We start from the raw sequence: 16,839 nt of genomic DNA, 5'->3' as shown, positions 1-16,839 counted from the left end.
TTAGTTCAACTGGGGTTTTTTTTGTTGTTTTTAACTCTTATTAGTTATAAAAGATGGCTCTCTTTGAGAAAGAAGATATATTGGAAAATATATAGGTGATATAATAAAATTATATTTGCATTATTTGTATAAATATAAATATTTGTATAAATATAAATATTTGCAGTGATAAATTATTTTTATATGTATAATTCTTTCCTACCTACATTGATATTTAAGAAAAAAATGAAAAAAAGTAAAAATTCGGTATTATTAGCAATACTTCAGTTAATTAAGATATTTATAAGGAATATTTTTATTCTTTAGGAAAAACCGAAATGAGTCAAGACACAGGATAAAGCAACCTCATTCCATCTGTTAGTGGAAAGATGGGTTTATCAGGTAGCAACACAAGTAGCTCTCTCCATCTAAAGGTTCTTGCAATGTAAAGAATTAGCCTTATTCCAAATGAAAATTAACTAGGAAATAGACTTCAGCCAAAAAAATGGGGAAAAACTGGCTAATCAGGCAAAATGAGTACTATCAGTGAAGAATCAGAAGGAAAGACAATGTTACATCACACATTAACTCATGATAATCCATATATCACAATTAATATAAAGCAAATATAAAAACCATAGTTACCTGCATGATGAGAAAGTGAGGGTTGTTAACATTAAGTCCAACAGAACAGAAGAGATCTTGAACTCTGGTGTTATTTGCATTTACACCATTGATTAAGTATCTATTTCGGCCACCAATGACCACCTGAAAATAAAATAGAAGACAGTCTAGTAAGGTATTATGAATTAGAATCAGATTTTCAGAACCACTAGGAGAATTAGAAATCTAATTCAACTTATCAATTTTGTTGACAAGTAAACCAACATTGAAAGAAGGGTCATGAAGCTAATTAATAAAGCAAGGACTAAAATCAAAGTCCCCTGATTTACAAGCCAGTACCCTGGACTGAGGCAAACATTTAGAACTTCAAGATAGAAAAATCTCAGTGCTAACATCTGTCCACACATAGCTGATGAGCCAAAAGACCAACTCTAGTTAAAGCTGGGCAGGCATCATGGTATAATGAGTAGAAGAGAGTGGAAGATCCAAAATTTGTAAGAAATGACTTTGAATGTTTCTTCCAGCTCTAAAAGTCTACGATTCAAAAATTCTAAGTCTATCTTTGTATTTTGTCCCAAGTAGTCTCTTTTTTCAAACTATTATCCTTAGATCCCTTCTCATCTTCCTGAATACTTCCTATATCCTCTTCCAGTGGTCAACTCTTCTCTCTTTAGCTAGCCAGAGCCCTCTTTAAAATACCCCAATCATTAGGAAAAGATACCAAACATTTACATCTAAGTTATGACCTGACTGAATTATATTTTAATTGAACATTCTTCACAATGAAGGTCTACAACAATTTAAGCAATTGCTGTTACTGATGATTTTGTAACAAAAGCATTTGCCACTAAAGATATAACAATATTACTCCTGAATTCTTCTTGGGAATATAAGAGTTCTTAGATATCCAAAAGACTCACCTGTCTCGTAACTGTAATCTCATCATGGGCCTCAAATCCCAAAGGGCTCTGTTTTTTGTCAGAATTATCAAAAGTGATTGACACTGTAGCTTTAGTAATCCCAGCTTGCCCATTTTTATATACTAAATCTTGCAAATTAGAGGCACGAACCTAAAGCAAAAGATAAAAAATTAAAAGTATAAAGATCTCATTGCATCATGGGAAAAAAGAAAGTCAGATTTCAATTCCAATAAGAAAACTTACCTATATACTGTGAATTAACTATAAATGCAAATACTGATAATTAGCAAGAGCTGTTTTAATCACCTGTTCAACAGTTCATAGAACAGTAACCATAAAATAATGGAATATCAGCTTGTTCCAGAAAGACAAGTTGGGGAAAGATTTTGGAGGGCTTGGTCTGGAGTCAGGAGGATCCAAATTCAAATCCACCCTAAGACACTTCATACTTATCAGCTATATGACCAAACATATGAAACAAAATTAAAACCCACATCTTTCCCAGATATAATGAGCCACATTATTTCAGTCAAGCTCAGAGGCAATCATACCTCTCAAAGACAAGGCTTCTAAGACAAACGTAATATAAAATCTCAAAAAGGGGTAGAGACAGCAATAGCAAACATGTAATAACCCAAACTTGGCCGTCCCCAAAGGGATGACCATTCTCTTGCTTCTGTTTTACCTGAGACAAGTTGGAGATGCCCAGCAAGAAGCAGATGGAGTCCAGGATGTTAGATTTGCCACTGCCATTTAGACCTGTGATGGCATTGAACAGGGGATCAAAGCCATTGACTTCTGTCCTCTGAGCATAGGATTTAAATCCCTCAAGAATGATGGACTTGATGTGCATTTTCACTACTGTCTCCAAAGAGGGCAATGAGCTTCTGGAAGAGACCAAGCGAATCATCCATCAGTTATGTGGATCAGAAACAGGATAAAGCAAGTGAGTGAGCTGAGCGGGGAAGTAAGATTCTGAAGCCTGGAATGCAGACATCATACAGTTTAACATCAACCTGGGTACTTCTTTGGCATGTCTGTCAGTCTCACATGCTTAGGGTGACTTCTCGAGGCTCACAAGGGGAGGAAACAATAGAGCCAGAAAGAAATCAAGTTTTGATGCTCCCTCCAAAATTCCACCTTACTCCAGGAAAAACGACTGCAGAGAGCCCAGGGAGCAGTGAAGCAGAAGGCCTAGGCTGCTGACTGGGTTAGTGATCACTTTAAAGCGTGACCAACTCACCTCCCTTTTTCTGGGTCTCAATTTTCTCACCTGTGAAAAGCAGAGCATCAGACTGAGCACTAGGCAACTTTACGGTCCCCTCCCAAATCAGACAATGAGTCCACAACTGTCTCCTCAGCAGCAGAGGGAAGACTTCTTCTAAAAGAAAAGAAACCCACACAGCTTCACTTTAACCACCTTCTGAACCTGACAGCTACCCCTAACATCACCACTGCGTGCTCTCCGATACCTCTCCCATACATGTACTCGTTCTCTCCCTCAACATGCATTTATTAAGTGCCTGCTGTGTATCAGCAGGCATCCCTAACATACGTACACACGTCGGTATGCAGATATCCCACCCTCTACCCCCGGAGTAGAGGTACAAAGAACGTACACACCCACACACCATAGTCTCCCTCCAGACATCTACACCCCAAGCACACTCACACACAACATACGCACGCTGCTGTCCTTTCCGTCCGTAACCCCTCCGCCCCCCGAGATTTCACATGCATGCACGCCTGCACGCACGCAAACCTTCACCTTCGGTGTCCCTGACACCAGCCGCCCCTACCCTCTCACTCGCGCACGCACAAACACTTCGCCTCCCTGGACCACCGGTACCTGCCAGCGCGTGGCGGCCAGGGCTGCAGAGAGAGATGGCCCCGGGATAAAAGGTCTGACTGGAGAGCCAAGAGCACCTCGAGAAGGGCGGCCAAACTCGCAGCTTCCCGCCAGCCCTGAAGCCCGCACTTACCGTTTCTTTTGAATTTTGGCGCTGGCTGAGGCCCCATGGCGAAGGACCGACTCTCTTCCGAGGCGCCCGAGCCTCAGCCTGAACATTCGGCGTCACATTTTCCTACCCCCTGGATTGTTCAAAAACAGATAATCGGAAGGTTAGAGTTTGGAAGGCTACTAGAGGGTGGAAACTCCGGAAAGAAGTTTTCCTACTCCTACTCGAGGAGCCTGGCTGGCATTTGGAAGCAGGCACGCCATCGGACAGACCCAATCTGCATCAGAAGGGCCTCTTTCCACTCGCCCAATCTTCCCTTCTTTTCAACCCTCTAGTCCCGCCTCCTCAAACCACTGAAAATCTAGCTCCACCCCCTAATGGCCACGCCCCTACGCCATTCCTACTTTAGCTCCGCCCCGCCCTTGCTCGCCGGGGGTTCCCTAGGGCTCCGAGCGGCCGCCCCTCGGATGAAAACCTCTAGCTCGCCCCCGGCCTCACCGGTTTCCTCTAGCTCCACCCTTCCCTTCCCTTCCCCGCCACGCCCTCCGACCGCTTTCCACTCTTCGGCCCTCCCCTCCATTCTATCCCCCTCCCCTCCAGGCCTTTCCCTTTCCTACAGAACTTTTGCCCCTCCTTTTTTCTAGCCTGCTAATTGCAAAATCCCCTAGGAGGGGAGAACCCGAAGATCTGAACTCCCTTTCTCCTCCGTCTGAAACTGGCCTTGCCCTAAACTTTGGAAAACTTAAACTTCATCTTCTCTGATCCCCGTCCTTCTTTAAAGATGGTAGTTCTTGGTTCTCGTCAGTTCATGTTTTCTTAAATCATAACTCATTTGATTGTAGCCAGCATAATCATATAGTTTGCAAAGAGCTTTACAAATCTCTCACGTGGTCCTTACCACGCTCCTGGGAAGTAAATGCTATTATCTCCATCTTGCAGAAGAAGAAACGGGAGAGACCGAGGCATGGGGCGTGCCCAGCACCCCGTTCTGTGGTTTACGCCCGACTCTTCTTGACCCCATTCAGGGTGTTCTTGTATGGAAAGCGGTTTGCCATGTCTTTTTCCATTTCATGCATAAAGAAATGAGGCAAACTTGCCCCGGATTTGAACTCTGGCCTTCCTGCCCCGAGGCTCCGCAGCAGCCGTACCCATTGATCCAGTAACTAGAAATCATTCTGAACACGGGAACCAGTTTGTTCACAGCTATGTTCTTTGCTGTGTTCAGGAAGCCTCGTCTCAGCCTGGGTATTGCAAGTTTCTGTATGACAGGTACTCCCGTAGCCAAGCATGTCCAGAGAGGGCAAGCCTGCCCTCAAAGTGCCCTGAAAGCTGTGAGGGGATGTGTACACAAAGCCCAAACGTCCCCTTCCATGAAGGGGTCACAAAGTCAGCATCTTCCTTGCTTGGGTGAGCCCTTCTTACGGACTTTTCCTGGGACAGAAGGCATGAAAACCTCTACGCCATCTTTACCACTAGTGAGTTTACTTACTTGGATCTGGAACAAAATTCCCAAGCTCTGTTCCCACTGCTGTCTGTCTCCCATAATCCCCCCATAATCCCAGGAAAAATGAAAGGAGCATTGGTAACAGTACTGGAACAGGTTTTCTTAAATATAGAAAACACTGGGGTTCTTCAGTCCCTTAAATTTGCTGATCCCACTGCAAATACACTGACCACATTCAACCTAATTATTACCATTAACCTCCACTTAGGACTAGCTACTGAAAATGGACATATGTGTGAAGACAGAGTGTAGATTATATGGGAGAGAAGGGACTAATCACCCTCGCAGTATTCAAAAACTTCCCTCTGTTGGATCACATAAGTGACTGGAGACCATTTTGGAAGGTCTAGGAAGAGTGTAGCTTTCACAGCGATATTTTTTGTTGTTCTTTGTTATTCTCATCTCCCCCCAGAAATTGTGCATCCCAATGAGTCTACCAGATATGCAGAAGACCTGACAGGTAGAAAAGTGAGGGCAACCAAAACATGTCACAGTAAAAGATGTGAACATCAGATGTCCAGGACTTCTACTCAAGAAGAGATTCAGAAAACATTGGAGCTGGATCAGTTTTTGCAATCCCCTCATTTTACAAATGGGAACACCAAGATCCAAGAAAGGGAATGAATTGCTCTAAGCCTCACAGGTAATGGTAGAGAAAAAGGGGAGTAAAATCTGGGGAATAGCTCAGGAACATATCTTATCCTAAACTGAATGGAGCATTGAGATCTCTCCTCTTCCACTTACTATTTAAGCCAAAGTCTTTTCACCTCTTTGAGGCTCAATTTTCTTAACGGTAAAAAGAGACAATCTTATTACATAGTCTTCCAGGACTTTTTAGTTCTTATCTATTTTCCTTTGATCTTAAGCAGATGGTAATTATTTTCTTTGTAGCCAAGTTCTCCTAGGTTCCTTCCAGAAGTACAAGAAAACAAAGGCTGAATTCCTAGCCTTAGGCAAGATAAGGTTTCCTCCTTTAGTCAACTAAACACTTGACTGTGCTTATAGCTACTCCTGAGAGGTGGGAAGCAATGTGTGGCTTCCTCCACCCAGGCATCAAAAAATGGATTAGATTTGGAAGGAATCCAATATTGGACACCAAAAGTGAAAAACAGGTAAAACATCTTCCTTCACCATCCTACCCCTAAGGGAAAAGAAAATCTGTCTATCAACAAAAACCTGAACATCAACAAAGCAAGTGAGAAGATTTTATAAGACTCCATTTACCTGCCTCATTTACATCCAAGTTTGGTCCTCAAAAGTCCTTAAAAGAATGGAGAAAAGGCAGTTGTCGCTTTAAAAAACAAACCAAAAAAAAGAGTGATAAGTAGATAGACAAGATAGGTAGATAGTTAGATAGATAGATAGATAGATAGATAGATAGATAGATAGATAGATAGATAGACAGACAGACAGATAGATAAAGGTAGGTAGGTACCTTATAGACGATAACACAAGTGGCTGGCCTTGGAGTCAAAGTTCCTGAGTTGGAATACTATCTCAGCCACTTAATTCTGGGTGAGCCATTCAAATTTTCTCTTTTTCAATTAATTTATAAAATGAACATAAGAATGGTATCTACCTCACAGAGTTGTGATGAAGATCAAATGAGGTAATATATACAAAGCACTATGCTAGTCTTAAAGCATTCTATAAATGCTAGCTATTATTATTAATAATGAATTTACTGTATGTTGATGCTTTGATTTGTTTTGCTGAACTGCTTTTCCCCACCTTTAAAAAAAAATGTGCCCGATTTATGGTAGAACAATTTATGCTTGTATTGATCAGATTAGCCACAATCAGACAAAGTTTACCTTGATCCCAACATAGTTATTTGTCTTCTTCAAGAATAAAAAACAACAACCAAAAATATTTTTTACAAAGTTTGTTCAATGAAGAAAAGGAAAAAAATATCTTCAAATATGAAAGTAATGTAAAAAACAAAAACTATCAAAAAAAAATTTTAAAGTCAGTTTAGATCATCAGGTAGCTGTGGGACTCATCACTGTGGGGGGTGGAGGGGAAGGCTTCATTCTGTTCTATGACCATAGACCACACAGGCTTTTATGCCAGTCTTTATAAATCCCTGAGACAGCAGAGATGGGATGAAAAAGTATTTATGTATGGTTCGGTATGCACCATTCACACTATTGGAAACACAAAGTCACTGCACCTGCTTTACTGAGGATAGGTTAAGTTTCCTACAGATTTAACTGTAGGAACTGACTAGATAGATCATCCATTGTCAGACCTCTTCTGCCTTTCTTTTCTAAAGTTTTCCTTTCAGGAATTCCTATCTTTAAAAAATAAATAAATAAGTGGAGTAATAAATAGAATGCCATTCCTAGAGTCAGGAAGGCTGGAATCCACATGAATGGAGATGAAGCCTTTATTAAGATTTGGGAATACAAATAAAGCAAAAATACATACATATATATATACACACATATATATATAGCATTTTGAGATTTACAAATATAATGTAATACATTAATATTAACATTTTACACCTTATTTTATTTAATAATAGCCAGCACTGACATAGTGCAAGGCATCCTAAAATTATCTCATTTGATCCTCACAACAACCTTAGGAGATAAGTGCTATTATCCTATTTTATAAATGAGGAAAATGGGGCAGAGATTGATTTGCCCAGGATCACACAATCAAAAGGTGTCAGAGACTGGATTTGAACTGCCTTCTTGACTGTTATCTGCTACTAAAAAAGGCAGCTGATCCCTGCCCTTAAGGAGGGATCCTTAAGAAGTTTAAATTCTAATAAAAAAAAAAATAAAATAAAAGGGAAATGAAATGGAGAAAGAGGAAGATGGTCCCATAGTGAACAAGAGAAGAGCTGGTTTAGAAGTGAGAATGGCTAAAGTGGGTACTTCCTTGACTAAAAAGTTCCTATCACTCGGTGAATTTTGCTGAGGTAGAGCTAGAAAGATGAGAAAATACAGAGAATCAGGAGCTCAGTCAAGTTAGAAACTCCCAGATGCCTAAATTGGGGCGTAATCTGTCCTTGTGGTAATCACTTTTCTTGGGCCAGGAGGCAATCATCAGGCAAAGTTCTTCAATAGGTCTGGGCAAGATAAGATAGTAGGACCTCCCGAGTTAACCCATGCTTTCTCTGGTTAGAAAACAAGCACAGAATTCAGAACCCACCCAAGTCTGGTGATTAATCCAGATATTAAAAAGTTTATGGCTATCCAAGATGAACCCCATGAAATGTTGCTATCTTCTGAAAAGTAGGACTGTGGAAAGTCCACTTACATATATCATCCCATCACTGCTTGGAAAAGTATAAAAATCTGAAGTAAAAAATAAAAGTAGAATGAGCCACCGCAATAAAGATGGATTCCTCACACATTTTGAACACTTTAAAACTGGAGGTTTTAAAGAAGAGGTCAGAACTCTGTTGAACAAACATGTTTTTTAAAAGTTTTATTGTGTTTTATAGATTTGATTAATTGGTCCCTGAGGCACTTATGCATTGTGAAATAATGTTGCCCTCTGAAATTCTGTATATAGACCTACACATATGTCCCATAGTCCCTATTCTTACCTCTAACATTAGTGAGACATCTTCAGTCTTTGGAGAGCCCTTAGAGAAAAGTATCTTTTCTCTTCTCTACTGGTAGACATGTCCAAACTCAAGGTATAAGTTCCATGGAATTTTCCCCTCTTTTAATACCTTCTGGATTCTTTTCTAAAAGTGGGATTAGCAATCCTTGGCCCCTTTTCCATGGAAAGAATAAATATCGGTGCTACCAGCTAAAGCTTATATTCAGTCTATCAAATCCAACAAGCCAACAAAACATAGCAACTAAGCAAGAGAAGACAGGCTTTCAGTAGGTTTTCATTTTCAGCCTCAATTTGCTAATTAAGGTGATTTCTTTTCTAAAGAGATCTTATTTAGCACTCCAATCCCTGCATATCTTTTGTCTTTCTTGAAGACTAGACCTAATAGCAAAAAAGCTGCCAACTTCCCATATTTTCCTCTAGATTGGAGTTGTTAGCAGGGCAGAGGCAGGGCAGTCATTCTTTAACCACTGATTTACTACTTATCAAAAGCTACAAAGGATAGGTCTAGTTCAACAGATGCAAATATCTACCAAGTATGGATTTAAATGCAAAATGATCAAAATATCATTCCTAGGCTAGTTGGGGGGGGGGGTACTTAATGTCAAAAATAGAATTTATATAGCCTTTTAAGGTTTGCAAACCACCTTGTATACATTATCTCATTTGGTCCTCACAACAATCCTGTGAGGTAGGAGCTGCTATTATCCCCATTTTACATAAAAGGAAGATAAGGCCAAGTGACTTGTCCAGGGTCACCCTTTGGTTCCTAAGTAGGCAGGATTTAAATTCAAGTCTTCCTGACTCCACACTTGATGTTCATACACTACATAGCTATCCAATGTCAATAGACATTTTTAGCAAGTCAGGTTTTATACAGGTGGTTGGAGAGGGAAAGAGAAAGGTCTGTATTTTCTTTTTTAGGATTGAGTATATTTGCTTTTTTTTTTTTTTTCCATTTCTATCCCAAGAACCTAATCTTATTTCTTGATTCCCTGTGAGAATTAACCTTGACCTGATACATAATTGGTACTTAATGTTGGTTGAATTAAATTAATGTCTTCAATGAGCACTTTAATAATGAAACCTGGATAATGAAAGTCCAACTCAGGACTCTCAGATCTGTCTGGCCACTTCAATAGCAGTACCCAAACCAAAAAGAAAATGTGCAGAGCAGACAAAGGGGAAGAAACCATTGAACTTTTTTTTAGGGGGAGTAGTGCATTGGGTATGAAAAGTGAATTTGGCTCAAGCTAGATAATTCTGGGAGTCTTATCATTGACACAAAAGAGTTGGAAGGAATCTCAAAAGTTCATCTGGCTGGTCTGCTTTGAAACTGGCATGGAATGCATCCCCATTTTACAAATAAAACAACTGAAGCCTAGAAAGGTCAAGTGATTTGGTTCCAGGTCAAAGAGTAAGTGGCAGAAATAGTAAATAAACACTAAGTTAACTATTATGTGCCAGGCACTGTGCTGGGGATACCAAAAAGAGGTTTAAAAAAGTCCGTCCTCAAGGAGTTTACTATTAATGGAGAACCAGAATCGCAGTCTCCTGACATCCAGTGGAGAGTTACTTCTAACTCTGCCATAAATGATAACCGACCCTCACATCATCCCATCTCCTGCCTATACTCCTCCCCTCCACCTCTTACATTCCCCTCATTTTCTTGTCACCTTCTAAAGGAAATGTGTCCTGAACCCCTCCAGCTACTAGTTAGTGCTCTTCCCTACTCAAGCTACTTTTTTATCTTTCATATATATATATTTCATATTTATTATATATATATGATATACATATCATATATATTGTATCTTTCATCTACATATGTCTATATTTACATGTTCTCTCTCCCAAGAGAATAAAAGCTGCTAGACTGTTTCATTTTTCATCTTTGCTTCTCACAGTGGCTAGCACACAGCAAGTCTTCAATAAATGCCTGTTGAGTGATTGAAAAGATTGTTAATACAGAAATAATTTAGCCACATTCTTAGTCTTTAACAATTTTCAAATCTGAATTTCTTCTGAAAATAAAAAATGTATTGTTAGTTATGCTACAATTTATTTTGATTATTCTACCTCAATTTCCCTGAATTGTTCTCCCTGGTTTCAACATCCCTCCTAACCATTAAGACTGATATAATTTAGGACTAGCTACCCTAAGATTATAAAATGTAAATGTTTAAATATCTTAGACATCATGATCCCAGACCTTACCAACTTATCAGAATGTCTGGTACACACACTCCCTCCCCCATCCTGTCATTATTGTTCTTAACCACTAACCCCTATATAAAGAATCTCTGGCATCACACATTCCATAGTGGATACTTTGAGACAAGAGTCCGATGCAGCCAATTAAACTCTCCAATAATAACTCTCTAATCTCTATCCTGCCTCAGTTTCTCTGGCATTACAGTGTAAATGTGTTTTGGGTAGGTGGAAGACAGAGAAAAGGGTGTTTTAGTGATTCCTCCCCAAAAGAAGCGTCATTCTCCCAAGTGGATAAACAAGTACACTAGGTCCTTCCATATTCTCCAAATGCCTATCAGAAGCAAGTACAGGTCCTTCCTTAGATTCCTCTCTGCAAAAACTTGTTTGAATTTATAGTTTGTAACTAAAGGCCAAGCTCCTTCCTTTGCTATTAATAGTAGACTTTTGACTATCCAATTAGAAAATTCACAAATTCCATCTACCACAAAAGGTTTAAGTAAATCGTTTCCTGTCCTGATTAACCAACCTCAGAAAATGAAAATGTTTGCTTTATTCACCAACATGTTCTCAAACTAGTATAAGCTATAAGAGCAGCTCAGGAATTAATTGGTCTTTCTGTGCATACATGTGTACACCAGAGGAGAAAAGGGATTTCCTATTTCCATAACAAATATGCCAACACTCTCAATCAGTACTAAGGAAAGGGAGAAACAGTAAAGATAATCGTGTTTGACTTTGCAATATATGCTGAAAAAGATTAAATTAAACATAATCACCAGAAGTGTTTACCTAGCAAGTTTTACTCAAGAATGGTGGTGGGGTTGAAAGGAGTTGAAATGAGCCTAGCACAGTAATTAGCACAATATAGGTGTTTAATAAATGTTGACTGATGGATTGACGCAATCTATGAGTAACTGAATCTGCTACACGAGTTTTCTAGGAGCAAGTAGCAATGTTGGTTTTTAGAAATCCTTTAAAATTAAAGCAGAGATTAAATATCCCTGGGTGTATATCCATGCCATGTTTCTAAGGCATCCGACCTGTAGTGACCCAAATCACAAGACCACTTAAACTAGGATGGAGGTGATTTAGTCCAATCTAATTTTATATATGTAATGAGTATAAGCAAAAGGAAGACTTTCTGGGACACTAGGGGGATGAAGCAGCATCCATGCATTGGCCATTGAGGCAGGAAAATCCACCCTTTCAGAAGAACTTAACAGTACTGACTTCTCCTTCTGGTGCTCTTCCCTTTCTTTTGAGGACTTTGTAAGATGCATTAGGGAAGGGTGCTACTTAGTCGAGTCAGACGCTTGGGTCTCTGGTTGCCTCTTCTACTCCTATTCTTTGTTCTAAGCACAGGTATAAATCCTGGAGTAAATGTTGAAATGTTGAAGTTGGAAGCTTCTAGTCCTTCAGTGAATGCCAGTAACACTATGAGAAGCTCCCCCTATTGCTGCCACACAATTTCTTGGAAGAAATAATCAAATAAATACTTATTTGGGTTATTAGGAAACATTAGAAGAGAGAATTACCCACCAACACCAAGAGGGTGAAGTGCCTATTTAAGACTCCCACCTATGGGGCAGCCATGTGGCACAGTGGACGCACCCACCTGGGAATCAATCAGAAGGACTTGAATTCAAAACCTGCTTCAGACACTTATTAGCTATGTGAACCTGGGCAAGTTATTTAACCCTAACAGCTCTACCTCCTCTCCAAAAAAAGTGTTTCATGCTGCATATGTGTGCGTGTGTGTTTAAAACATTTCTTTTACAGAGAAAATTATTAGCTTATCTACATGATATATAATAAAGAACCTTTCAATCCCTTTTTTGGGGAAAAAACCTAGACATGAGACTAAAGTTAGTCTCAGTTTTCCCCAGGGTTCCAGTGTGGGGGATAAAGGGCCAAAGAAAAGGATTTTCTCTCTTCAGGTACACTCAGGTTCCCCCAGAAGGACCCCAGTGGATGCTCCAGTTTCTAGAATTCCTTTTGAAGAAGAGGAATCTTCTGGGCCCAACAATCATTTGATGCTATACTTTCAGAGCAGCTAGGTAGAACAATGAATAGAGTACTGAGCCAAGAGTTAGGAAACCCTAGTTCAAATCTGATCTCAAGACTCTTACTTGCCACATAATCTGGGCAGTTGGCCACAGTTACCTCATCTATAAAAGGGAAATGATAGCATCTGCTCATCCTCCAGAGTTGTAAGGACCAAATGAGATAATAACTGTAAAGCACTTAACACAGTGCCTGGCACATAATTAGCACCATATCAATATTTTATTGTTCAATTGTATCCAAATCTTCAAGACCCCATTTGGAGTTTTCTTGACCGACATACTATAGTTTGCCATTGTGTTCTCCAGCTTATTTTATAGATGAGGAAAGTGAAGCAAACAGTCTTAAGGGACTTACCTAAGATCACATAACTTAGGTCTGAGGCCATATTTGAATTCAGAAAGATGAATCTTCCTGACTCCAACTTTGGCATTCTATCCACTAAGCCACTTGATCTACTGAAATGCTAGCTATTATTATTATTTTATTACAAAGACCCAGAGAATTCTTGTGATTTGATCAATGTGACACAGTAAGTAGAAGATCCAAATGAGCTAACATTAATTGGACAATTACATTATAATTCATCACATTGAACTTGGAGTGTAATTGTTCCCCCCATGCCCAGGAGAAGGCCTGAGTCACACAAAGTGGAAACTTCAACCTCAAGTATTTCTCTCTAACCACAAATGGTTTCCTTACAGCTTCTGTGCTTTAAGATATGGCCTTTTGGTTAAGGTGAACACATCTCCTTTGCCCTTGAAAAGAGGGTCCTTGCCCAGATCTGCTCTTTTATCAGCTTCCTTGCATATTATTCAGCCTGTTCCAACTCCATACCAACTGTCAAACCCCCAGTGAAAATATAATCTACCTAGGCTCACTCCTCAAAGTTTAATGTATTCCCTCACCATCTTACCTTTCCATTCTAATGATACTAAAATCCTGATTGCCATTTACATATCTCAGTCCTTGTCCCCCACTGCCCACTCTTTTACTTGAATCTTAGTCACCTCAAATCCCTCTCACTCAAGGGGTTCTAAAAGGCCTACATATTTGGGACTTGGCAGGAGATGATCAATGATTGGGGGGAGAAAATTATTATATAAAGTTAAAATGATAGCACCTTTTTTTCCCCCCTCATTCCATCTTTTTATATTCATCTGAGATTTGGCTCCCTTCCAGTGACCCAGCCTCCCTGGATACCCTTTCCAGAATTCTATGCTCTCAGACCTACTTAATCCAACCCCCACTTTTCTCCTGACCTCCAGTCTCAATCTCCTTCTATTGGATATCTTAGAAATAACTGAAATTCAGTACATCCAAGACTGAAGTTATTAACTTTTACCATCACCATCATTTTAGCTCTCCACTAAAATTCCAGTCATCTTCTAGTCATCCAAGCTTATTGTCAAGTCTCATCCTCAACTCCACATTTGCAATTTTATTTTCGCAATATCCTTCACCCATGTCCCCTTTTCTGACACAAGCCCGCATCACCTCATGCTTGACCTCTATTAAAATAGCTTTCCAGGTGGTCTCCCTGTCTCATGTCTCTCCCCACTATTCTATTCAGCTTTCAAATTAATCTTCTTAATCAGATATAGCTATGTCATCTCTTCTACTAAATCAATGGCAGTGGCTTCCTGTTATCTCCAGGATCAAATATAAAATCATTTAAAAAAATTACTTTCAAAATACCTTCATCACTTGGTCTCCTCCTATCTTTCCAGCCTTCTTACACTTCCCCCGACAGAATCCATGATGACACTGAATTCCTTGCTGTTTTCGAATATAAGAATATCCTTCAGATTCTGCCATTTCACTGGCTGACCCTGAGAAGTCATAAGGAGGGAGAGTGTTCCTAATATGAGAGTCAGTCTACTCATATAGCCACCTCCTTTGTTTAGGCCCTATCATATCTTGCCTAAAATATTGCAAGTCAAAATTTTAATTATTTTTCAGAACATGTCTCTCTCTAACCCATTCAATTTAAGCTGCCAAAATTACTGTCATTAAGCATATATCTTCCTAATCTTGCTAAATGTTATCCCCTTTGCTGAATTCTATGGTCAATAAAACTGGCCTGATTTCTGTTCCTCAAGAACAGTATTACATCACCAGCTTCTCTATCTTTGCTTGGTTCTTCCTCAGCCTAAAATGTGCTCCCTTCCTCACCCCCAGCTTAACCATCTTCTAGCTGGTCTACTTAAGTTATGTCTCTGAAATTCAGTTGTAAGATAGGGATAACAATTTCTCTAGGTACTTCATTAAGAGGATCAAATCAGCCCATGAAGGGAAAAAAAAAAGCACTATCTACCAAAGTACTACCCATATGAATTATAATTTATTTAATACTTACCATCTCATTTCACTAAACTAACATGGGGATTGGCTGCCATTCAATATTTCTCAGGCCTTGTTTCTGACATACTAGTATTCATAACTGAATTTACCATGATAACACAAGTGTTAGGACACTTTGCCTTAAGAAATGGTTCTCCTTGGGGTACAATGGAGGGAGGGAAAGGATCTGTCTTCTAGGCCTTTCAGGCCATTTTGCTTCCTTAGTCTATATAAGTCTATATTATGAGAGAGACAATATCTGATTCTTCTCATTCCTAACCATTCAAGACCACTGTCATTTTGGAAAACAGGCAACTGACTCAGCAATATTCCCTTATCTTTCCTTTGAGATACATCTAAATTGCTAAGAGTTGGGAGGAAAAGAAAGCAGTTAACTGTATTTGGGGCAAACTTCTCAGAGGGTATTTAAAAGATACAAGAGTCTTTCTCAAACAAAGCTTTTGACTGAAGCAGCTAACTAGCAGCGTCAGGCCAGACGTGTGTAGGGCCAGATTCCAGAGCTGGGCAACCCTGTTCACAGCTGTGCTAATAGACTCAAACTGTTGCCCTAGCGGGAAAGAAGCCAATGGAACTCCATATCTAGAATAGAGTTTCCCTCTAGAATAAGCTTTTTTTCATCTGTCAATATAAAGAAAACCTAAGTTAACATTGAGGAAAATCATTTGTCTCTTTTTTATGGCACTTAATCATATGCTGAAATATCTCTTCTGTACTGTTGAAGTGCATCATTTTACTCTTCATAAATATAGAGCTTGTTCCCACAGCTAGATTGTAAATTGTCTGATAACAGGAGTGTGATGTCTCTCTGTATTTTATCCCCAGTGTTCAGTATAGGATTAGATACATAGCATGTGTTCATTGAAAGAAAACTTATTTACTGAAAGAATGAACATGTACAACCCAGAAAGCTCAAAATGTAAGCTTGGCTCCGGGTCTTTTGCATACCTTGGGCATTCTTTATCCAAACTCAAATACTTTTCCCATCTTAGAGAAGACACTTCTTTGGTTTTAAAGTCAGCAACATAATTCAAAGTTAGAGGTCAGCAACATAATTCAAAGTTTGCATCTCTAAGTAAATGGAAGGAAGCTCTCTTTGTTCTTAGATATCAGTGTAATCTGAGGCAACATATTCTGAGTAACCATGTTTTCTCCATTTCTATCCAGAAATGTGCACGATTATCAAATGTACAATCAGCTTAGCCACGTGATGAGAGTTAAAGACCATCAAACATTTTTTAGCAACAGAGTACAAGTCTGGATTTTCCCTGAAAGAAGTTGTAGTTTGGCTAATAATGGGCTTTTATGTCCTCCTTTCATGAACAACAACAATGAGGAGGAGGATAACAGCTAGCATTTTTATAGTGTTTTAAGGTTAATGAAATTCTTAAAAATATCTCATTTCACCTTCACAACAACCCTGGGAGGTGAATGCTATCATTACTATGATTTTATAGAAAACTGAGGCAAACAGAAATTAAACAATATGCTCCAGTCTTCCAACAGGATTTGAATTCAGGCTTTCCTGATTCCAGGTCCAACATTTTATCTAGATACTTGCCATCTAGCTGCTGCAGCACTCAGAAGCTCTTATAGTCAATAAACATTTGTTAACTACCTGCTACATATTAAG

At 39.3% G+C, this 16,839-nt stretch overlaps 1 protein-coding gene across 1 annotated transcript in view; it reads right to left on the bottom strand.

Annotated features, from left to right (window-relative positions):
- Nucleotides 1-3,506, bottom strand: part of SMC2 (structural maintenance of chromosomes 2) — a 53,618-nt gene extending 50,112 nt beyond the window's left edge. The window contains 5 exon segments of the mRNA XM_074280627.1: nucleotides 625-747; nucleotides 1,524-1,673; nucleotides 2,209-2,410; nucleotides 2,797-2,901; nucleotides 3,373-3,506. Coding sequence (XP_074136728.1) covers nucleotides 625-747; nucleotides 1,524-1,673; nucleotides 2,209-2,376 — 441 coding nt within the window. The 5' untranslated portion in view covers nucleotides 2,377-2,410; nucleotides 2,797-2,901; nucleotides 3,373-3,506.
- Between the last annotated feature and the right edge of the window lie 13,333 nt (nucleotides 3,507-16,839).

This window comes from Sminthopsis crassicaudata, chromosome 1, assembly GCF_048593235.1.
Source record: "Sminthopsis crassicaudata isolate SCR6 chromosome 1, ASM4859323v1, whole genome shotgun sequence".
NCBI classification, from domain to species: domain Eukaryota; kingdom Metazoa; phylum Chordata; class Mammalia; order Dasyuromorphia; family Dasyuridae; genus Sminthopsis; species Sminthopsis crassicaudata.
Note: the sequence above shows the minus strand (reverse complement) of the source record. Positions and strands in the feature narration are given on the sequence as shown.